The sequence below is a fragment of the Osmerus eperlanus genome, chromosome 4 (genome assembly GCF_963692335.1).
Source record: "Osmerus eperlanus chromosome 4, fOsmEpe2.1, whole genome shotgun sequence".
Lineage (NCBI taxonomy): Eukaryota > Metazoa > Chordata > Actinopteri > Osmeriformes > Osmeridae > Osmerus > Osmerus eperlanus.
In genome coordinates, this window is record NC_085021.1 from 20,141,811 (window position 1) to 20,166,410 (window position 24,600).

Here is a 24,600-nt window from a genome sequence, read left to right on the forward strand (position 1 = left end):
CCCTGCATCTTGCACTCATTTCCTGAACCCCCCCGCTGATAAAGCCTGAGCAGCACTGACAACTAGTTAGGCCTGAACGACAGATGGATATAATGTTCGTAAATACTGCAGGAAGGAGGAGGGCGAGAGAGGTATAGAGAGAAGAACAGATAAGGAGAGAGTGGAGGAGAGATTGGGAGAGGGAGTAGGAGAGAGGGGGAGAGAGAAAGGCGGAGGGAGAGAGAGTGAGGTAAGAGAGCGAGATAAGTGGGAAACCAAAAATGAGCTGGAGGAAGCAATGGGTAATTGGAGAGATTTCGAAAAAGGAGGCCATTCCTGACTTGTCCTTCAAGGTCACGGGTCATGGAGGTCATCGCGAGGGGGTTGTAAGTGAGGAAGGTCAGGATGCCCACAGGAGGGGAACAGGGAGCGTGTGGTGGGAACTGCAGGTCAGCCCCATTAGCTTTACCCCAGGCTGAGACATGAGACCAAGAACCAAGCAAATGAGAGGAGGGTGAAGGTTTGTAGCGATCAGCTGCAACGGAGGCAAGCACACCTCACAATTTCCCCAGAAATTGTACCCTCTCTTGTTTTTTAACTAACTAACGTAACCCTAACCCGTATTTTATGTTTAAGTTTGACACTTCTGTTTGTCATGGCAACCAGCAGACTTGGTCTGTTCTTTTTTTTGTACTTTCTGTGTGTGTGTGTTTGTGTTTGCTTCCTTGTGTGTGTCTCTCTCTCTGACTCTTTTCTTGTCCGTCTTTTTTTCTTCCCCCTATTCCTCTCCCTCTCTACTTCTTTTTCTGCGTCTCTCTTTCTTTCTTGTTCTCATTAATTTCAACTCTGAAGTGGAAGTGTTTCATTGTGTGTTTCATTAATTGGTTTGGCCAGACATCAGGTCAGAAGTTAATTTGCCTAGAATTATTGTATTTTGCCATTTCCAGATATAGCTTAGTTAATTAAATCAATTGTCACAATAAATCAATGGAATGGCCTAAAGACATAATCAAGACTTTTTGACAGAAAGATTTTGTGTCAAACAATAAATTACCTCTTTTGTATATAAAAAAAACTGGACCACCATCTAAGGAAAACTGTAATGCCAAGCTGGATTGGTTCCTAAATATTTGTGCTGATGTGTGTTTTTCATTAAATACTAAGTCTAATTGAGTGTGTGTCCTTTTGGCTAGTTTATTAGTTGATAGTAGCACAAACTTTGGTTTATAGACAGATTTTGTCAGGTACTTTATGCAGCACTGGACATAATGCAGTGTGGCCATTTATGTGGTTCAGAGACGCATTTTTGGTATAATTATAAAGTTATGTTATCTTGGAGACTGGAATGTGCCTAAGAGATCTGTGATTAATTAGATAATAACTAAGCAGTTTTTGCTTTAGACCTAGACAGTGTTTTTTTTTATTCTTTATTTGTAATCTTGCTGTCAACAAAAACCAAAGCTTGCATACAATACTGCTGAACTTCACAGTGAAGCATGTTGATACACCGTGGAGGGAAAGTATTCATCTCCTTTTACCTCCTCATACTCACGTTTACAAAGTGAGTATATAGTGTCTGTATATTTAAGCTTCTCCTGTTTATTACTCATTGACGTTTAATGTTGGAAGGCCATGTAAATGCTAAGTCATGGTGGCACATCAGTTAACAGAATCTTAGTTTAGCATTCGGACGAGAGAGCCCAAAAAGATCATGGGCTTTTCCTCTGAGTTGTGATAAGTGTATCTGACTATGACGCTGTGCTGTGGTGATTACATTAATTTACAAACACATTAAGTAAAACCAAACATGTTCAAACCACTGACTCCCATAGATGAATTAATTGTGTAAATAAGCAAAGGCTGTTTCAGTTTGTCTGTTTGGTAGAACCGAGTCATCAGTCTCAGTTAGTCTCCTCCCATTCATTCCTCTAGACATCTTGATGTCAAGTACAGGTCAATATGCCCCCAGAAACTCAGTCCCACTTAACAAACAGCAGAGTTTAGAGGAAATACTCTGTGAGCTGAATGACAAGATCCAAGGCCGGCACTGACACAAACAGAATGAATTATCTTTTTGTTATTGATGACATACTCAGAACACATTTGAACCAGCTAGCATGAGCAAAATGACTGATTCAGTAAAAAAAAAAAAAAAGCCAAAGCTGTTTCAGAGGAAGTATCTACCCGAATTTCCTCTTTAGTGTTCAGCTGTTTTTCCTCTTCACTCTAGTCTGGGTTTTGACAAATTGGACCCAACTCAGCTTTGCCGAGCAGAGTCTAGTCTGGTGCATTGTGGGAAACGTAGTGTCTTTGGCGTGGACGGATGTCTGAACCGCATCACGGTCACATAACTCTTGCTGCACAGTCGACACGTCGCCTGGGATTGATTTATCACTCCATTGATGGAGTCCGGCAGTGAGCTAAGCAAATACTGCCGCTGTGTCCAAGCAAACACCCCTGGATCCCAGCACGGCTAAGCCTCCCTCCCTCACAAGACGGAGGATTTGTCAGGAAACCCCAAGTAACCAGCATTCGATTAGGTTTCTAAAGGAGTTTCAGAATCATTGATACCTTAAAGATGGCGAGTCGCTAAAACGCTTCATCATGTAGGACCTGGGCCAAAGTCTAATGGGAGCTCCCCTTGTTTTTTCTAATTTCATTAGGCCAGCTGTAAAAAGCTCCAGCTCTGTTTTGATTTAGGACTTCCTGCGTTTGGGAGTTGAAACACACAACATTAATCATTTGGTTCCCCTTGTAGTTTGCTTCAAGTCTCTTGAATCATTGCTGTAAAAAAAAACATATGAAAGAAAAAAAGCCTCTTGGCTAAGTTGACGAACGTTTCTTTTTATTCTGGCAACCTCATGATTCACAAGGAATAATGATACCTCAAAACATGAAATTAGTCACAAAGATTGTTCCCGGAAATCATTTAATTGTCCAAGTCAGAGTGATTTACTTGTTTTGACTCTTGTTCTTTGTTCTTTACTCAATGTACAGTTTTTTTTGGGTGCCTTTTGAGTGGTGTTTCTTCAGTCTTTGCACAGGTGTCACAGAGTCAATTGAAGTCAACATGCCTCTTAAGGCCAACTCGCAGTATTTATTGTGCTGACACAAGAAAGAGGTCATTCCAGGAGTGAAGGGATGGATGTTCACTTCAGCGGGGGAGTGTGGGGTGACAGAAACATCAGTTTAGGGTGTAGCGGATGGGCGGGGGGGAGGGGCAGGGAAGAGGAAGGTGGTTGGTGGGGCAGGGGTGGTGGAGTGACAGAAACATAAGTTTAGGGTGTAGCGGATGGGCGGGGGGGAGGGGCAGGGAAGAGGAAGGTGGTTGGTGGGGCGGGGGTGGTGGAGTGACAGAAATGTGTAGGTTGGCCAGGGGATGAGGATAGGTTGTGGGGGGAAACGGTCGCGGTCAGTAAACTCCCAACAGCTGGAACACATGGCTGACTGGTCAGGTCACGCCTCATGACAGAGTGACATCAGCGGCCCGCTTCTCTCCTCCTCCTCCTCCTTCTCCTCCTCCTCCTCCTCCTCCTCCTCCTTTGGAGTTCTGTCTCGATTGATGCGGCGCCGACTGAACAGCCAGCTGGGCGTATGGGAGTACGACAGGGGCGACGTTGAAAAGGGGCCGCTGATTTGAATGTGAAAAAGAATGCAAACGCGGGAGTGCGTAGGACTCAACCGACGGGAAGACTCGTCGTGTGTGCCTGAGTCTTCCTTTCATTTCAGCCAGCGGCGCTCTGTGTTCCAGAGAACACTCTTTGTTTCCTTTCATCCATGTATCTCATCTCCTATTCAAGGACTCCTGCCAAAATACGGTTTGATAACAGGCGTCCATAACAGAGGATTCCGTTCTCCCTTTGTTCTAGGTTCCATCCAGTATTGTGCGTACGAAACCTAATAAGGTTGAAGATGGTTTCCATGAGGCCGTCGTTAGAGTTAAAATACAACTGGATATGATGCCTTAGCAGGAAGCACTTCTGACTCTGCTGTTGAAACTGCGTGGAATGTGTCGGCAAACGGCTCAATGAGATCACGATGTTCTGCGCTCCCTCTTTCAGCAACAGCCGTGACTCTAATCATTTAGAAAGTGCATTAAGTAGCTGATTTGTCGTGTCTTAAGCTCAGCACGTCTTACAGTTTCAACCACGGGTGCTTGCATTCAAGAGGGAGTCCACCTTGGCCTTCAGGGGAGTGTTTGCATAAGATAGGGAGACCGTGTGCAGACAGGCTGCGTCTGCTCCTCCACCCGCTCTCCGCCCCCTCATCCGCCCCAGCCTCATCCCCAGGCCCGTCTGCTCCTCCACCCGCTCTTCGCTCCGTCATCCGCCCCCAGCCTCATCCCAAGGCCCGTCGTCCACCTCACCACGGCCGTTAAGAAAACCTAATGAAATTGTTGCACTGGATCCTGCATGCTTATTGCATTAAGTGCGATCAATAAATCATTTTTGTGTGTACTGGCAAACTCCCCCTCCCCGAATCTCAATAAAGTAGAGTGCTGGAGTGTAATGAAGATTACTCAGCAACCTGATTACTTTTAGTGCAGTCAGGGCGAAGGGGCTGCACTTTGCTATTTCCCAGCATGGCGTGGGCCCTTCCTTCACTTCTCAAACAGGAATGCCATTTAAAACAAGGACCCATATATTTTATGCCCACGTGGGCTGACTCAGGCAATGGCACAATGGAAGTCATGACTGGCATTTACTTTCTTATTTTTTTCACTAATGGAGTTTTTCGTTCTGAAGTTCTAATAATTTGTGTATTTAGCTGACGCTTTTATCCAAAGCGACGTATGGTACAGGCGACACTCAAGTGAAGTTGGTTCAGTTTAAAAGCATTTCAAATTGGGTATGGGTTAATGGTGGCATTTGCAACTTGCAGAGCGACTGTTTGCAGTCGTATGATTGGTGTGTGATAATTTTTGCAAGTGTCACTTTTGAGCTCTTTCCCTTTGGTGACACTTGAGCCATTTTTCATTAGTCCCTTCGCCTCAGCCTCCTTTTAACTGTAAAAAGCACACGATTCCACACCGGGTCATCTGTCACAGAGAAACAGAGATTCTGCAGTTATTTTTCTTGCATCATCCGGTCTGATAAACCAGCATAGAACCCAAGGGGATTGACTTGGCCTAATAGAGAGATTACAGCCTCCATTTCTTTCTTCTTCAGCCAGCCCCTAGCTACAGTACACAAGAATTAAACCTGGGAAGAATTAAGCCAGGCCTGCCTCAGTTACCTGACAGCCAGCCTCCCCACGGCGAAGGCGTTGGGATTTTGAGCTCAGTTGCTACTCTCCTGACCCAGACTAGATGGATATCAGTTCAGAGGGAGGGTGAGGAGCTGCCTTATTTTGTCTATAACTTTGCCACTGATGCAGGCTCTCTCTGAATCAAGGCACCATCTGGCTGATGTGCCAGCGTTCTCTCCATCTCTTCCCCGTTTCTTCCGTACTAGGCTACTCCCCCGCCCCCCCGCCCCCTCGCCCCTTCTCCCTCCCTCAGAAGCTCTTTGTAGTGAGCCCTAGTTAAGCTGAGAGAACCAGGCTGAGCTGACTTGTGAGGAAACTTCTGAAATCGAACCCAGGATGGTGGAGGCTTTTTCAACCCACACGGGCCTTCACACGGTCTCCCATTGGTCGTGAACCCACCGACATTAGTGGTTAACGGCACATAAAACCTATGGGGAAGGGGTCCGTGCTGCACCTGCAGGGCCCGGGTTAGGGTAACAGGATTACACGGAAACGTCTTTGATACGTCCGTGTCAAGCAAAGCGAAGGATGTCAGTCCACTCAGACATCAGCTGTGGAGAAGGACTGAATGATTCCTTAAACGCTACCTTGTTAAGACAGTTTTTAAACACCATTTCACCCTCGCGCTTTTGAAGTCCAAACAGAATACTTAATTGCGTCCGATTTTCTAGGACAACCCTTGTTCGTATTCAACACCAGACAGTGTGCTGTTTAAAATATGGATGACGGAGAAAGGTGATGGTTGGGGGCACCTGGGTTGGAGTTGTGATGGTTAGACGATGGCCCCGCCTCCGCGGGCCTGTAAATATTTCAGTGCTGGTTACAGAGCTGAAGGGCGTCAGTTCCAAGCAGGCCTGAGGTGTTTAACTCAGTTGGCGAGGCACCAGCAGCATGAAATAAGCCACATTTGCGAATCGCTAAACTTGCGAATCGCAGATGTGGGTAACTAACGAGTGACTATGAGTACCTCTGCTGTGAAATATGGAGACATGGCTGTGAGCTGAAGCTATTTCCCTGTGCCTTCAAATATTATACTCTGACTTTAAGTGCTGTGCTCTGATGAGGGGGCGGAAAACAGTCTTTTCTTGATGAAAAGACTGTTCCTTGCCAATGTCTGCCCATTTGGATCACTCCCCTGGTCTACAAAAAGCCATGCAGTGAGGCCTGAGTCTTCGTACAGTAAATGTGTTAATATACCATCCTGTTGTGTCGATGTGATGCTAGATCTCTGTTCCTACTGAGTCTAATGTTCCCCTTTTCTCTGTGTCTTTCATGTTCCATCTTCCCCTGACCAATGGAAATTGCCATTCAGGTAAGGCACTCTCTTGACTTTAATCAGTGTGTCGTAATAGCCATGCTCTTTTCCCGAAACCACACATCTGTCACATGGACCTCTAGGACCCATCATGCGTGATGAGAGTTGGACTCAGATTTAACCCTCCTTCTCTGAAGGACCTCAGGAATCTTAGAAACATGTAGTCTGTTTGCGGCATGTTCATACCTGAAAGTGACATTTATTGATGTGCTTATGCTGTGGCTTAAGCTAGGAGGCAAAATAGACTTGCTACAGTACATTCCTCATGATTTTGGTAGTATATGTACATTATATCTTCTCTTGTCGTGAGGCTGAATGTGTGTGTGTGTGTGTGTGTGTAAAATCACAGCGTAGGACAACACACACCAGAGAGCTTCGTTAAGAGTCCATTTCCTTTCCTTCCATCCCCACTTGCCAACACCCTTCCTGTATCCTCGCTCTGCTCCAGAACTAGGACATCTCAATCCATCAGCCATCTCCACCCTCACTGCATTCTGGTCTTGCTGCCTGCTGTAAGGTTTCCCCTCTGCGTGTGTAGGTTCAGGCAGGAGGACTCAGTATGACTTTACGAATACTTTATTTCCCACTATACAAACACGATTGTACATTTGATTTGATTTGGCATTGTGGTTCTGCTCGCATCGGCTCCCTGCCGCATCCGACGAGACACCGTCTCGACCTCCGAGCAGAGAGCGGCGACGCATTCCCCCTGAAACAGGAAACAGAAAACAGAACCAAGGGTGGAGGCCGGGGAGGCGGAGGCAGCAGGAAGACTGAAGTCTATGTCGCACTAGCGATGCATATGCCGGGAATCCCTTATATACCCCGCCCTATTAGGAGGGAGTGCCCTGCGCATAAAATGACGCGTTGCTAGTGGCGCGCTATGTCTCACGTCCTCCTTCATGAACCAGCTCCGCTTGTTTTTCCCCTCAAATTGAAAAACCGAAAAAACCCTGAACAGACATGGCTGTTTGGGATGGCATGTTGACAGAACAATAATTCCTATTTAAGATTATATCAGTTAAAAAAGCCAATATATTTTCAGCATTATTGGCGACCAAAAAAAAGAAACTCAAAACAAAAATGTGAGTTAAACTAAGGAATGTACATCACGATGACAGAGGAACACAGAGGACACAGGGTGAGTGCTCGTCTCCCCTAAACAGACAGGTGTGTGATAATTGGAGACATCAGGGAAACAATGACACGTTGAGCCAAAATGGAGGACAGGGTCTGCCAGGGCCAGGGCCCAGTGTGAGGGGAGGGCCAAGGGTGAGAGGGTGAGAGGAGGGTGAGCATGTCTGAATGGACTGACAGACAGAGAATAGCCTTTTAGAGCCACAACAGCTGAGCTGTGTCTCCTTCTTTGTCCTCCTCTCATCCTGCCCCGGCATTTCCCCGGACGCCGTCGATTAGACGCCACAAGTTCGTCTCTTTTCACGCTCCATCTGTCCGATAGGCATTTCTGATTATTGATCTTGCTCGAGATCCTCGCATTGTATACTGTGGAAAATCAGCTGCAGACACAATGACTGGAGTGAATTTCTGCCAACGGACGAACAAATGAACAAACAAACAAACAAACAAACGAGCAGAGACAACAAACTGGAGAGCCTCCGCAACAATGGAGCTCTGCTGTCGTCGCTGGGAAGGCCTGGGGGATGTTCTTTGTCATGTATATTAAACGTGTTTTCAGTCAAAACAAGGCTCCCCAGTCTCTCATGAAAGCCCAGAGCACGGAGACGGCCTTTCATCTCTTCCCACCGCGGCCCTTCCTTTCCTGTAAGACGCTTCCAAGCTAACCCCTCTCCCTCCACCTCACGCAGACCCTCTAAACAGTTACTTTTCATTGCGCCTCGTACTTTGGGGGAGCGTAACCTTGTCTTTCTCGCTCTCGGACCTTCTCTCTCTATTTTCCCTGCTTCTCTCTCTTTGTCCCTCCCTCCATCTCTTACTCTTACTGAATCCGCCAGTCTCCCAGCCTAGCTGGAACATGAATGAATGCTAATGCTACTGTAACCACCCTTTGATGTCTCACTGTTAGTTATTAGGTTATTCTAAACGTTCTAGTCTTTTTTTTTTTTTTTAAGCACTTCAGACTTTTAAATACTTTAAAGGGCAAACGTGGATTTATTGGTCTTACATTTTGACATTTCCGTAGTTTTCAAGGGCAAAAAAAGTAAGCGCTAGGCTAAGTTAGCATTTAGCTCAAGAGTGCTATAGTGTCACAGGAAAAACACTGGCGGCTTTGTGCCGCTTAATAGGATTTTGATGGCTTTGGTGCTTTCTGTGGTTCAGAGAAGGTTTAAACCGTAAAGATTCCAGACAGTCTCATGAATACGGTGCACCTGCCTGGAATACATTCATCCTGAAACAATAGTGTCCAAATATACCAGAACATGCTCATCTCATGACTCCTGTTATGCTGTGAACCCCAATGGAAGCATGTTGTGAAGAAATTCCCTGCGAATGTCGATGACCTGCCACTTTACAGGTCATCTCTCTTCACCATTGGCCAGTCTATTAGAGATCAAGGGCGAAGTGAAGCCTGTGTCACAGTGACCTTGAAGTACAACATGCCGATCATAACTTTCCATCTCTCAATTCTCCAGTTTTCAGCCCAGCGTACTTCAAAGTGCCAACGGACATTCCCGAAATGTTTTCCCCTCAGAACAGTATATGGAATATGAGAGAGCCTCTCTCTTGAGGTGGCCAGTCACAGTAATGGCTACGTCACGCTATTTCAAAGTGAGACAAAACACCTGTCATGTGTGGTCACGCTTCAGAACAGAGCTATTCAAGTGGGAGGTCTGTGGTCTTTCAGTGGAATCCCCCTCCTTCCTGAACCATCCTGTCACTCTGCAAGTCGAGTGTCAAAAGTCGACCGTCGCCAAAAGCCTGTTTCTACGTCCAGCCAGAAACTGGACGACACAGGCCAGAGGTTGGCCCTTTTGAAACGCACGGCTTCTGGAGACACATTCCTGTTCTTCCTGTGCTAATCCCTGTATCAGTGGGGTCAGTGTGACCTGTGTGCATCATGCCCCCCTCCCCCTCCCCCTGACACACATACACCTACCCAGAAGCGCAGTGGGAAAGGTGGGGGGGCCAGATTGGCGTTTGATGTGGCCCCAGTGTCACACAGAGGCCCCTGAGAGGAGGGAGGCTGCTGGGGGAGGAAGAGAGAGGGGGGGGGAGCGTTTGGAAGGGCGGCTGTAGACTAGCTCTGTGACCAAGAGGAGGGCTTGAAAGGGTGGGTGGGTGTTGTGCAGTTGGGGAGGGGTGGAGGACGGGAAACACACACACAGGAATGCAGATTTCATACTCTCCCAGATAATGAGATTAGAGACGTGCCGTCTGAGGCAGGAATTCCAGCTATCCCCTTTCCACCCACAGGCCTCTGCTGCTCCTGCATGGACTGCCACGTGGGAGGGAAAGGTGTTCTCGCTCCACCTCTCTATCGCTCGCTCTCTACACCCCCCCCCCCCCCCTCTCTCTCTCTCTCTCTCTCTCTCTCTCTCTCTCTCTCTCTCTCTCTCTCTCTCTCTCTCTCTCTCTCTCTCTCTCTCTCTGTCCCCCCTTCTCTATTTCTGCCCCACCCTTTGTATCTATCTCTTTCTCTCTCTGTCTACCTCTCTCTCTCTCTCGCTCTCTCTCTCTCTCCATCTCTTCTCTCTCCTTCTCTGTCTCTCCCGCCCTCTTTCTCTCTTTTTCCCTTGCTGTCTCTCCCTCCCTCCCCCCCCCCCCCCCCCTCTCTCTCTCTCCTCACTGTCTCCTCTCTCATATATCTCTGGAATGATAAGAACAGGTTGGTTGTAAAGGGTGTGTCCGGGCAAATGACTCTTCCATTTTGGCACTTAAATTACTAACCATAATACTGTATGTTTCTCAGCCATAAAACAAAACTTTTTCTAACATATAAAATGTCACCTGCCAGTCACTTCCTGCCAGTCACTTCCTGCCAGTTGCTTCCCTGAAACATTTACCGGCTCATTTCAGAGTTGTATAGGTCTGTGTGTGTGGCATGCTCATGTTAATCTACACATGTATTAGTGTCAAAGGTCATTGGCGTCAATTCATGCTCACATAACCGCGTGTGTTGTGTGCATGTATTTGCTGAACAAACGCTTACGATTGCTTGCTTCCAGTGGGCTTTACAGCCCAGGATAAGTGTTTCCTGCAGGTACTGTGTGTGTGTGTCAGTATGGAGAGTGTGTGCGTGTGTACATTTGCGTGTGTGTGTAACGTGAGCCATGCGGCAGCCTCAGTCTGCCCTAGCCGTTCACCCAGCACGACTGGCCCTGGTGAAACCAGACAGCTCCTATTGTCCTCAGCATCCCTTCTGTGGCGCGGCGTGAAAGAGGAGCCCGGGGAGGAACATGGAGTCCCCTCCTCAAGGTGCACCTCCCTCCCTGCGTCTGAAAGACCCCGCTTCATACCGACAACTCCTCCTAGCAGCATGGACTGCTGCACTGACATTACTGCTCTTCCCTCAGTCTCACCCAATGATGTCTCTGCTGTGGAAACAGGGTGCGCTATGCACAGAACCTGTGGGTTAGGGTACGTGTGTGAGTGCGTGTGAGTTAGTGTGTGTGTACGTGTGTGTGCATGAGTGTGTGTGTGTGTGTGTGTGAGCGTGTGAGTGTGTGTGTGAGTGCATGTGTGTGTGTGTGTGTGTGTGTGTGTGAGTGCATGAGTGTGTGTGTGTGTGTGTGAGTGCGTGTGTGAGTGAGTTTGTGTGTGTGTACGTGTGTGTGCATGAGTGTGTGTGTGTGTGTGTGTGTGTGAGTGCATGGCGAGAGGATTGCACACACAGAGCCAAGATGTTAGCCAGGAGGGCTCGTGGTGGGAAGGATGTGCGAAGAGAGGGACTCGGACATGTGCACACATGTTGCGGCGTGATCTTGTGTAAACCTGCACCGCATTCCTCTTCTCTCCCTCTTTCACCCCTCTCGCTCTCTTTGCCTCTCTCTGCTTCTCTCCTGCTCTTTGCCTCTACATCTCTCTCACCTGCCAAAAATAAAATTATCTGGAGTGCGCAATTTCCAATGCAGTCCTGATACATTGCTAAGTCAGTATGTGGCATTTACAAAGCGCAGCATCGATTGGCCGAAAACCCTCATCTACATAATGATCATACATCTCTCTCGCTCGCTCGCTCTCTCTCTTCATCTCTCTTTCGCTCACCCTCTCTATGTCTCTGCCTTCAATTTTCCATAATCATATGTCTCTCTCTCTCCTTCTCCCCACCCTCCCCACCCTCTCTTTTTATGTTCCCCTCCTCTCTCGTTTTTTTCGTCCATCATATTCACTGCACCCTTCCATTGTCTCCTGTTCTGTCTGCAGCTCCGCAGCGCAGCGCAGGACTCCTATACTTGTTTTGTCCTCCTGCGAACACTTCCCATGTAACCCTACTCCTCATCTGACACGATGGCTTCAGCAGATGGCCTCCACAGACGCTTTTCCAGGTCCTTCTTTCCTGAAGTCGGAGCGCTCTGATTTCACTTTGCTTTATGTCTGGCCTCTCTGGGACTGTAAATACCTAGTGCCCCACCAGCCTGTCTGTTAGCTACGACTCTGTGGAAAGCTAAGACGGGCGGGTTGGGGGGTGTTTTCAAGCTTATTTACGTCTGAGTCAGGTCCATAAACTACTCGCACCCTCTTAAAAACTTTGTTTGTTGTTGTATTTATGCAGCAGCTGCTCTGTCCTGCAGTCGCCGGGTGGTTAGTTACCTCATTTTGGCCATCTTTTAGTTTTACAGACTAGAAACTGGGAACACCCTCCCTCCCCTCCCCCTCCTCTCCCCCTCCTCTCCCCCTCCTCTCCCCCCGTGGTGTTGGTTCGCTGCGCTCTACCCATGCTGTGCCAAACCTGGCACTAGAGGGGGACTCTGTGTCGGGGATGCAAGCCGGGGGCCTACCCAGCCTCCCTCGCTCCCTATGGGAACATAGGTGGCCATTGTTCGCTTTCCCCGAGAGGCTGGGTGGTGGGGGGAAGGGGGGGGTGGTGGTGGTGGGGACGGTGGGGGGGTGGTCTGGGTTGTCTGACGCAAGCTGGAGGGGAGCCCAAAATTCTGGGGCAAGCTGACCAGCACCCAGCAGGGGAGAGGGACCGGGATGACCCCCCCCCCCAACCTCAATCCACACACACACCCTCACATACACACCCTCACACACACACACACTCACACACACCATAAACTACACTCCCCCAGGCCCACATCACTGCTCCCAACCCCCTTCTTTTTCACATCTCCATTACTTGGCTTTAGCATGAAAGGATGGGAGGCCAGTGTGAGTCTCAGAGACCAGGACACTGAACAACCTGGCTGCCATGAGGCCCTCCAGACCAGGTAGAGACCAGGACACTGAACAACCTGGCTGCCATGAGGCCCTCCAGACCAGGTAGAGACCAGGACACTGAACAACCTGGCTGCCATGAGGCCCTCCAGACCAGGTAGAGACCAGGACACTGAACAACCTGGCTGCCATGAGGCCCTCCAGACCAGGTAGAGACCAGGACACTGAACAACCTGGCTGCCATGAGGCCCTCCAGACCAGGTAGAGACCAGCACACTGAACAACCTGGCTGCCATGAGGCCCTCCAGACCAGGTAGAGACCAGGACACTGAACAACCTGGCTGCCATGAGGCCCTCCAGACCAGGTAGAGACCAGGACACTGAACAACCTGGCTGCCATGAGGCCCTCCAGACCAGGTAGAGACCAGGACACTGAACAACCTGGCTGCCATGAGGCCCTCCAGACCAGGTAGAGACCAGGACACTGAACAACCTGGCTGCCATGAGGCCCTCCAGACCAGGTAGAGACCAGGACACTGAACAACCTGGCTGCCATGAGGCCCTCCAGACCAGGTAGAGACCAGGACACTGAACAACCTGGCTGCCATGAGGCCCTCCAGACCAGGTAGAGACCAGGACACTGAACAACCTGGCTGCCATGAGGCCCTCCAGACCAGGTAGAGACCAGGACACTGAACAACCTGGCTGCCATGAGGCCCTCCAGACCAGGTAGAGACCAGGACACTGAACAACCTGGCTGCCATGAGGCCCTCCAGACCAGGTAGAGACCAGGGCATAGGAACTGGTTGACCTCCAACTCTCGTCATAATTTGTGTTGATTGGGTTATAAAAACGATACACCTTTCATAGTTTTTATTTGGAAAGGTTGAGGAGAACAGTTGTCTTAAGTGGAGTCCTATTTTTTTATCATCCTGCTCCAGTCAGAAGACCTTGACCCTCAGTCTTAATAGTGTTCATGCAGGCACCTCCCTTCCCGAGTATACGGTATATTCAGCACCAGTATTCTCTTTTCTGTCAGTCTTTCTCAGGTAGAATACACCATGGGAGTCTTATAAGCCAGACTAGAAGTGGTAGCTGTAGAAAGCAAGTCCTGTACATCTGCATCTGGTTAGCCCGCCATAAGCTAATGGATTTTAAATAAAGACATGGTCAGTATTTCAGTGCGGTTGTCAGCTCTGTGCGGTCTACCCTGATCCTGTTTCTAATGTTAGCTCTTAGACAACCATGACGACTTTACGGGCTTTGTTTGCACACATGACCGGCCACAAAAACTCTCTCACTTCAATGGCTGAGGTCGACATTGGATATACAAGAATTATTACTAGCTTCTGTTGTTTTGCTAAAAGGAGAAATTGTCCAAAGACGTTACTCTCAAGCCGATAGTTTGAGAATCTATCCCACCGCACGTGGGGTTTGTCGTCAAACTAGTGTTCAGTCAAGACGGTTTCATTTCTAGAACATTCTGGGTGGACTTTGAGAGGGAGGTTCTGAGGTGAAATGAGTCACGGCCGTCACTCTGGGAGCGTCTTAAGCACACTGTGTCCTGGAGGCTTGGGACCGTGGCCTGCTCCCCAGAATGTACCGTCTATGCTGGGTCAGATCTATAGGAACTACAGACCTTCTTAATGGTTGTAGGTCCTGGGTCTCGGCTTGATGGATCATATGGTGCATACCTGCACACCTGGTACTAAAGACTCTGATTATAGTGCTGAGAAACACACACATAATCAAGCACACACACACGCACACACACATGAACACACACACACACACACACACACAAACACACACACACACACGCACACACACACACACACACACATGAACACACATGAACACACACACACACATGAACACACACACGTTTATCCGTTCCTTTCCCAGAATCAGGTATGCCTTTGAGACTCACAGAACCATGGTGCTAAATTATACTGTAAGAAGTAGCTTGCTGATTGCAGTATTTAATCACTTATTGTTACATTAGTAATACATTACTAATGGTTGCAGACATTTAAACCCCCTACGTGCTGTTGATGTAGTAGGATTATGCTAATATAGGGGGCATGGTATTAAATATCCAGGGTAACCAATAGTGCTTTCGTAGACTGGAGACTGATTTGTACATTGTTTTACAAAACAATTTGCTTGATTCCTGTTCCAAAACGGACTGTGCATTTGACAAATGTGTTGACTACTTAGTACATAATGATATTGCACCTTAGGGAAATAAATAGTGATCTAACTGCGATAAGGGGATTATATAACATTGATCCATGGAATATAAAACAACAAAACAAAACAATGTATTCATAATGTAACAGCCATGGATGCCTGATAGATGCATATTTTGTGTTACCCAAGGTTGTCACAATATCTAATATTGTCTTAGCTCTGTCTCTATCGTGTTCAGACTTCAGGGTTTGTTTGCTTCGTTGTGGCACGGCCTGAAAAACCAGGAGACCACAAGACGGATGAGGTGAAGCCAGCTTCATCCAGCAGCCTTGAGTCCACCCAGACTGGATGAGGAGGACGAGGGCGTTCCTGTCTCTGGCGGCAGAGGCTCGGGCCACGCTTTTTCAGTCCTCCAATCTTTTTTTTTAAAGATATTTTTATGATAGTGTGTGTTTCAAAGAGGACAGGAAATGTGAGTCGGAGTAAGAGAGGGTAAACATGCGTAAAAGGTCGCCGCAACTCCTCAGCCTGCATGGTGAGAACACGAGTCCTGTGAGCCCACAGGGCACACTTTTCATGTGCTTTCGTAAGTCAGACGTTAGAATGCATGGAGCAGTGTTCTACTATCATAAAAATAATAAAGGCAGAAATCCCGCCCCCCCAAAAATATCTTTAAAAAAAAAGATTGGAGGACTGAAAAAGCATGGCCCGAGCCTCTGCCACCAGAGACAGGAACGCCCTCGTCCTCCTCATCCAGTCTGGGTGGACTCAAGGCTGCTGGATGACGCTGGCTTCACCTCATCCGTCTTGGGTAACACAAAATATGCATCTATCAGGCATCCCTGGCTGTTACATTATAAATAAATAATTTTTTGTTGTTGTTTTATATTCCATGGATCAATGTTATATAATCCCCTTATCGCAGTTAGATCACTATTTATTTCCCTAAGGTGCAATATCATTATGTACTAAGTAGTCAACACATTTATCAAATGCACAGTCCGTTTTGGAACAGGAATCAAGCAAATTGTTTTGTAAAACAATGTACAAATCAGTCTCCAGTCTACGAAAGCACTATTAGTTACCCTGGATATTTAATACCATGCCCCCTATATTAGCATAATCCTACTCGAACAATGGATTTTGGTGTTTCAAAACCCATTGACACTTCCCTGCTGTATGACTATGTTAAGCCTGTGTTCTGCTCCTCTCTTTCACCAACCGTCTCTGGAGGAGGGGATCCCTCACTGAATTGCTCCTCCCAAGGTTTCTTCCATTTTTTCTCCTGTAGTGAGTTTTTCCTTGTCTTCCCTGAGGGTTTAGGTTGGTTGAGGGGCAGTTCTATGGTGAAGCCCTCTGTGACATGCTTGCGTGTAAAAAGGGCTATACAAATAAATGTTGATTTGATTTGTTCTGTCAACCAATATTTGCCTTTTCTTATCAGGCGCCGAACAATTCACTGTCATTACTCCGTGAATGAATGCAATGTGCCCTAACCTGTCTGTGGTCTCTAAATTGCCATGATTTGGCGCTGGGTTCTCCTGAGTTACCGATGCAGTGCTGTGTTGGGGAAGCTTGGCCCCCTGGATGTTAGACACCTGGAGTGAGCAAAACGGACGTCTTTATCATCTAAAAGGGTGAACCTGATCAGTTCACCAGTTCATGTGCCGTAAAGGACACGGCCTGTTCCATCTCTGTCCTTCACTGGCTTCTTGGAAGTAAAGCAGCCATCCTGATTCTGAACACACTCAGCCCAGTGGGTTATGGGAAAGGTTCAGGGTGTGACACGGGTCTCCCATCAAGTTCATACGGCCTGGACTTCCATTACCCATAATGACTTGCACTCGCAACAACCCTCTGGGTCAGGGTCAGGGTGGGAGAGGGGAAGGATTTAAGCGAGGGGAGAGGAAGAGAGAGCGTGACGTGGAGATGAAGGAATGGATCCCTCTGAGGAATAGAGAGAGAGAGAAAAGAGAGGGAGGAGGAGGGAAAAAAGAAAGAAAGGAAGGAAGAAAGAAGCTTTGCGGACTGGAAACCCGTGTCTGTATTCTGTCCTCCTGCTGAACTGCAACTCCCAGCACCCCAGCTCTCTGATGTCATCTGCTCCTCATTGTCAGTCAAAACACTTAAGACGATTGCCTCTGAGGTGACCTTTGAGAAAGAGACAGGAGATACAGAAGCAGAAAGATGGGTACGAGTAGAGAGAGAGACACACACACAGAGAGAGAGGGACACGGAGAGAGAGAGACACAGAGAGAGAGACACAGAGAGAGAGACAGAGAGAAAGAGAGAGAGAGAAAGAGAGCCAGAGAGAGAGAGAGAGTAGGAAGGAAGGAAGGAAAGGAGGGTGAGGGAGGGAGGACACGTGCCGACATCAAGCAGACGGCCACACATCTCTCCGCCCTGCCCCCCCCCCGCCCTCCTCTCTGTCTTCAGTCTCCGCACGTCTGACACTTTTACTGGGTGATAGATAACGGCCGAGCGCCCTCACGGCTCAAACACGTTTCAAGCTGAAGAGAGGCGCTGAGCAACTCTGTGTGGGGTACATGCCTGAGTGTAGGTGAGAGAGATGGAGAGAGAGGGTGTGTGTGTGTGTGTGGCTGTGGCTGTGGCTGTGTGTGTGTGGGCTCATGTTTACTCATAAGCAGGTTAGGGCAGCTGTGTCTGGAGGGGAGCAGGCACCAGCTTGTGTGTTCCTGAGGGGCGAGAATCACCAGACTGCCTAATAAAGCTGCCTCCATCTTTTAGGGGGGAAAGGTGGATGCACTTCATTAACCTAGACGCCAGTTACATCACCCCCCCCCCCCCACCCACCCATCCACCCCTGGCCCCCAGCGCCCCACCTCCCCTCCCCGAAATTAGGAAAGTCTTCATTAACGGGAAGCAAAGTATAGCACATGCCACCGCGATGAAGATTGATTGCAACCTTTTCAGCAGTGTTTTATCTTGCTGAACACAAGAGCAAAAGGGGAGGACTTCTCAGTGCCAGGCTCCTCATGAATACTCAGACAATGCAGATTTTCTCCAGTCTGACATTTATGGATATAAATGGCCGAGGAAGAATTTTGGAATTAATTGTGGCACATTCTCAGAATAGTCTTTGATATCAACAAAATGGAACCGTGGTTTGATGGATCAAGCTTGGATTGGGGAAACAAACGAAACGTGTATAAAAAGTAACACTGAACAGTGGACTGGAATCATAAAATGTTCACACAATCAATGATGCAACTTTATAGTTCAGTGAGGTCTTTGTGACTTCCTACTGTCTCCAACTGTCACCAACTGGGTTGACATTTAACTTGTAAATCTCACTGCTTCTTCCATATTCATCCAGCTGATTTAGTGACACACTTTGCTAGTGGTCGGACATAAATCAGAGCGCAATCTTCTTTCTGTGGGGAATGATTCATCAGCTTGCCAAGGACGTTTCGCATCTCAGTCCTACTTACCTCTCTCTGTTCTCCCTGCTCATTGGCCCTTCCAGGTCAGCTCTCCATGCTAATTGGTCAAGTGGGAGACTTTGGTATTCCCTGATTAGACACAGGTCTGTGTCCTCTATTATAATTGGTCAAAGGTGCCTGTTCCTCATCCCTCCAGTGGGGTAGCTCCCCTGGCGTAGCAGGGAGGGGAACAAGCCGGCGGCTATCTTGCCCTCCTCCAGTTTACTCCTCTTCTGACTCGTCTTCACGGCTGGCTCCCCTGATGGATTTATGCGCTAGTTAATTGGGCTAATTAAAAGCCATTTCCTTTAATAGTGTGAGTTTTAGTACCAGTTAATGGATTAATCTATTTTCCCAAAAGGGGGGTGGGTGGGCAGGCGGCTGATGGGGGAAACGTTAATAGCAGTGTACTTCCTGATGAGAAATGGGCTGGTGCATATTAACCTCTCAGGGGGACTGAGGACTCACCAGGCCGCGCTGACTCATCACTTTACAGAGGGGTCTCAGTGTTCTTCACTTCCCCAATGACTGTGCGACTTTGAGAGGGTTGACTCTTTAATGGCAGGCTTGAATTACGCACCACGTTGTCAGACATTGAGGCTACCTGTGCCAAATATGCAGAGTACAGCAGCCTATTTGTGACCCACAAATAATTTGTCACTTTGTCACTAAAACGTTTGATAAGAAGAATATGACAGTGTCAAACTGACTTATCTTCCCTTAACCATCTTGTAAATAGTCAGGAGATCTTTCAATTCAGCACAGGAAACCACCTTTTTATTCAGTGTAGTCTCAAGGTCTTTCTCGTACCCGACTGATCCCCCCCCCCCGCCCCCCCCCCCGGGCTGGTCTCCAGACAGCGTAATGTAACTGGGTCTCCAGTAGATGAGGTGTGGAGGATATGTCTGGCCTGCTTGGAGCTCATCCCTCATGAAGGCAGGAATCCCAGGAACGTAGGAGCCGCCGGGAGCCGCCAGGGGTTAGGGCTGCCCGCCTCCCCTCTGATATCAACATCGGCTTAGCATGGAGTCAGTTCTCTGGTGGTGGTGGTGCGACTCCCACCTTCACCTTATCTCCCAGGAGCACAGGAGGCTGTAAAACACCATCACTCACCCGGCATGGAGTCCGCCTCCAGGAAGGGCTGTGGTGGTCTGTGAACCTCCTCTGTCAAAGTGTATAGATCCAAATAATAGATAACTGATTAAGCGAGCTGATTGCTTCAGTCAGAGCAAGCCGTGTTTATCCGAATCGTCTGTAATTACACGCAATACTTGAATTGAACAAACTTGTCAAAATACATGGGTTCCCCTCCCCCACAGAGCATTGTCTTCACACAGTTGCGCAAATGTATTTTCATTGATTAAACTTCAGATGGGTGTGGGGTCCTTCATAGCCCCCCTGCTCCCCTCCTAGATGCCTGCTAAGAAGTATTTAATCGAGCCCCTCACAGTAAATTAGACAAAGCAGCCTGCGTTCAGGGCCTAGATTAGGAGTTGCTCGGCGTGAAATTACGCCATTGCGAGAGGATGGGAGTTTGAGGCAATGTTTTTTACGTTTTCATCGTCAATCATATCAGTGCAAAGCAGGGTGTGCCCCATATGCAGATTGTTGTTGATCCAAAAGGAGACCTCACTGGTCACGGTCGCAGATTATCCCTACCGGGGGTTTACATCACTTTCTTCACGATAAAGTGAATGACACAAACAAAACAGTAGGAACCCGTCTTCAGGGAGAGTTCCGTAGAAAGCAGTCCCATCTGGCCTCCCTTCATCATCCCCGGCAGCCGAAGCCACTAAGACAAGCAGCAGCTTTCCGGCTCTCCTCACGTCTCCCCTCACCTCTCTCCTCACGTCTCTCCTCACGTCTCCCCTCACCTCTCCCCTCACGTATCTCCTCACGTCTCTCCTCAGGTCTCTCCTCACGTCTCTCCTCAGGTCTCCCCTCACGTCTCTCCTCACGTCTCTCCTCACGTCTCTCCTCACGTCTCTCCTCACGTCTCCCCTCACCTCTCTCCTCACGTCTCTCCTCACCTCTCTCCTCACGTCTCCCCTCACCTCTCTCCTCACGTCTCCCCTCACGTCTCCCCTCACGTCTCTCCTCACGTCTCTCCTCACGTCTCCCCTCACCTCTCTCCTCACATCTCCCCTCACGTCTCCCCTCACCTCTCTCCTCACGTCTCCCCTCACCTCTCTCCTCACGTCTCTCCTCACGTCTCTCCTCACGTCTCCCCTCACCTCTCTCCTCACATCTCCCCTCACGTCTCTCCTCACGTCTCCCCTCACGTCTCTCCTCACGTCTCCCCTCACCTCTCTCCTCACGGCTCTCCTCACGTCTCCCCTCACGTCTCCCCTCACGGCTCTCCTCACGTCTCCCCTCACGTCTCTCTCCTCACGTCTCCCCTCACGTCTCTCCTCACGTCTCCCCTCACGTCTCTCCTCACGTCTCTCCTCAGGTCTCTCCTCACGTCTCTCCTCACGTCTCTCCTGAGGTCTCTCCTCACGTCTCTCCTCACGTCTCCCCTCACGTCTCTCCTCACGTCTCTCCTCACGTCTCCCCTCACGTCTCCCCTCACGTCTCCCCTCACGTCTCTCCTCACGTCTCTCCTCACGTCTCCCCTCACCTCTCTCCTCACATCTCCCCTCACGTCTCTCCTCACGTCTCCCCTCACGTCTCTCCTCACGTCTCCCCTCACCTCTCTCCTCACGGCTCTCCTCACGTCTCCCCTCACGTCTCCCCTCACGGCTCTCCTCACGTCTCCCCTCACGTCTCTCTCCTCACGTCTCCCCTCACGTCTCTCCTCACGTCTCCCCTCACGTCTCTCCTCACGTCTCTCCTCAGGTCTCTCCTCACGTCTCTCCTCACGTCTCTCCTGAGGTCTCTCCTCACGTCTCTCCTCACGTCTCCCCTCACGTCTCTCCTCACGTCTCTCCTCACGTCTCTCCTCAGGTCTCTCCTCACGTCTCTCCTCACGTCTCTCCTCAGGTCTCTCCTCACGTCTCCCCTCACGTCTCTCCTCACGTCTCTCCTCACGTCTCTCCTCAGGTCTCTCCTCACGTCTCTCCTCACGTCTCTCCTCACCTCTCTCCTCACGTCTCTCCTCACCTCTCTCCTCACGTCTCTCCTCACGTCTCCCCTCATGTCTCTCCTCACGTCTCTCCTTACGTCTCTCCTCACGTCTCTCCTTACGTCTCTCTTTACGTCTCTCCAGCCATTGTCTCAGGAAGTTCACCCAGACCACGTTAAGAAACGAGGGATCTGCTGAAAGAGGTACACAAGAACCAAAGGATTCTTCTTTTCCCTTCCAGACTCATTTCTCAGCTTCTATTGATTCAAGTGGTGGAGAAACCCTGGGACAGTGAAAGGGTGTATACCCATCACAACTGGACACTGGTGGGGACATCTTTATTTATATATTTTTTTAACAACCCTCTAAGTCAGGCGTGAGAGAAAGTGCAATAGCTCGTCCAAGCCCTTAGAATTCCCTCCCTCCCCTTGCTCAGTCTGTCTGCCACTGACCGAGAGCACTCACTACAGACCTATGCAAGTTCTCAAGGATTGTTCCTTATTCATGGCTTCCTTTAGTTATCCTTGGTCTGAATCACTCCATTTGAAGATAATTCTTGATCAAGGATAATAAAATATATATTTTTTCAACTTCCACTGTCTACACAACCGAAATAATTTATAAATTTGTTGGATATGAGAGAATCTTGTTCGAGGAAAACCTATATTTCTCTGGACCCATACCTTTTTCGGACAAGATTTTTTAAACCGACATTTAACAATACAGCACATAGGGTAAACTGTCCTTGTCATCAGTATTTGCTCAAGTCCATCCACCCGGAGTGCGTTACCCTAAAGAGTGTGTCTCAGTATTTGCCACGCACTACCCCCTCAGCAAACATTGTAGTCCCCCTCAGAGCCTGGGCTGGTGTGAAGACGGAGGAGGTAATTGAAAGTGTGAAAGAAAAGAGAGTGAGGAAGGGGTGGAGGGGCGTCACATTTGTTCTTCCCCTTCCCTTACCCCTTTTTTCTCTCTTTGGGGGTGGGGGGGGGGGTGGGGGTCAGAATTCCTTGTGAGGGGCACAGCGTGCGTGCGGGGCCCTTTGGGACTCTAGAGGAGTCATACAGCTGAGTCCTAGTCACACACACACACACACACACACACCAAGTCAATGAGCACTTTGTCCTCTGTTAGTGCAGCACTGGTATTTGAAGGATCTGTTGGTCCCCCCGATCCCGCCTCCCTTTCTGAATCGTGTGACTCTCACACACCCAGTCACCTCCTGATGTGTGTGAACGCAGGGACAGGACACATCCGGTCCCCTCTCTTCAGCACGGCTCAAACGTACTCGGATTTGATCACTGGATCTACCGTTTCCACACGGCTGTTTCCTTAAATCCAACACAGTGACCTGTACTCTCACGCCAAACAACCACAACACTCTCTTCAACCCCGATTTCAAAAACATCCAAACCTCAACCTCCACAGAACCACACACTTCTCTCATCTGTTGGCAGGCGCCCCCCCCCCCCCCGAAAATATAGCTCGGTCCCTTTTGCCTGGTCTAATGAGTGTGCTAATGACAGCGTGTGTGGGCGGTGTGTGGGTGGTGCAGCCAAACAGCCCTTTCAGAGAGGGATGTGAGAGGAGGGGGGTCGGGTCCATCTGCCACCCCCAGTGAACCCCTGCTCTCCACTGTCAGCCTCGATCACACGCCCGGCGTCTGGATGTGGGCTAGCTTCTGTACAGACAGACTGCTCCCAGGAGACAGGGCTAGGCACACTGACCTGAATGCACAGCTAGAGCAGATCAGGTTCATCCACACTGAGGCTGATGCCTGGAGGCGTGGTGCTGGGATCTTCTGCTGATTGGGTGGCCAGTATAAAGGTCCAGACAGTCCTACTCAGACAACATCAAGGCTCCTTGTTCTTATCTTGATAGCAGATAGCGTCTGAATCGAGGTTGTTAAGAGTGTCTGTGAGTTTGTGTGTGTCTGTCTGTCTGTCTGTCTGTCTGTGAAGGAACCCTGTCACACTCCTTCCCTCTCACCCCCGTATTCATCCCCTACATGAATCATTTAAAGCTGGAGCACTCTGAGTCAAATGAACTCCCCGTCCTAATCACATTAGCCTAAGTGATATAGGAACGCCTGTACCGGCCCTGCTCATTCTCCTCGGATACTAATGGCCGCTCCGCTAAGTCCTCTAATCCTGCAGCTCCGAATAATAAGACATCTCCACCCCTGCAGACCCAGAGTCTGGAGGAATGAGGATCAAGGATGTAGGTGGGAACGGAGAGGGAGAGAGAGAGGAGGGGATGGAGGAGGGGGGGTGGAGGGAGGGTGGGTTAGGTTTATGGTGGAGGAGTTAGTACGCTACTCCTGCTGACCAATCGGACAAAGCCAGATCTTAATGAGTCCTCCCAAGTGACAGAACAGAAGAAATACTAACCCAAGTGGTCCTGGCATGGTCTGGCATTGGTCTGGCATGGTCTGGCATTGGTCTGGCATGGTCTGGCATGGTCTGGCGTTGGCAGAGGAGAATTTCAACCTGTCATAGGAGCCACATTGGTAACTTCGTTGTCAGCCAGGCAGAAGCCTGTTAATAATACATAGAAGGTTGGTGTGTCTTCCTTCTCTGCTGTTCACCTCCTCACCAGGCGACCATCTTTTATACATGAACCCTGATGTTTTATTGATGTATTTATTCAGCCTTTATTTGACCAGGCAGGTTCACTAGGAGCATTCTTATTGACGTGGTTGGACCTTTGTCTCTGTGCTCTAATGTCTGTCTTCTCTGTGATTCTGCAATGGAAAATGCAGTGATGCAAGATAAAGACTTAAAGTTAGTCGATAAAGTAGTATCAATCAACCAGTCAGTCAATACAATAATAGCCTGGCAAAAGACAGAAGGATTGCTGTAAGAACAGGGATAGGTATTAAAATAAAATGTAGGACAGAACAAAATATGTCTGGTGCCAACAGAGTACATGAAAGTGGTTTGGCTGATGTGTGTGTGTGTCCAGGTATACCTCCCACATCATTTGAGTGTTCCAATGTCACGGCTGTGGAAAATCAGTGAATTTGATTACACCGTCCTTGTCCTCTGTGTGAGATACAGCCA

General features: G+C 48.9%; 1 protein-coding gene across 1 annotated transcript in view; it reads left to right on the plus strand.

Annotated features, from left to right (window-relative positions):
• The first annotated feature begins 15,529 nt into the window (after positions 1–15,529).
• Positions 15,530–24,600, plus strand: part of LOC134019585 (agrin-like) — a 91,263-nt gene continuing 82,192 nt past the window's right edge. Inside the window, 1 exon segment of the mRNA XM_062460549.1 lies at positions 15,530–15,566. Within this exon segment, the coding sequence (XP_062316533.1) occupies positions 15,530–15,566 (37 nt within the window).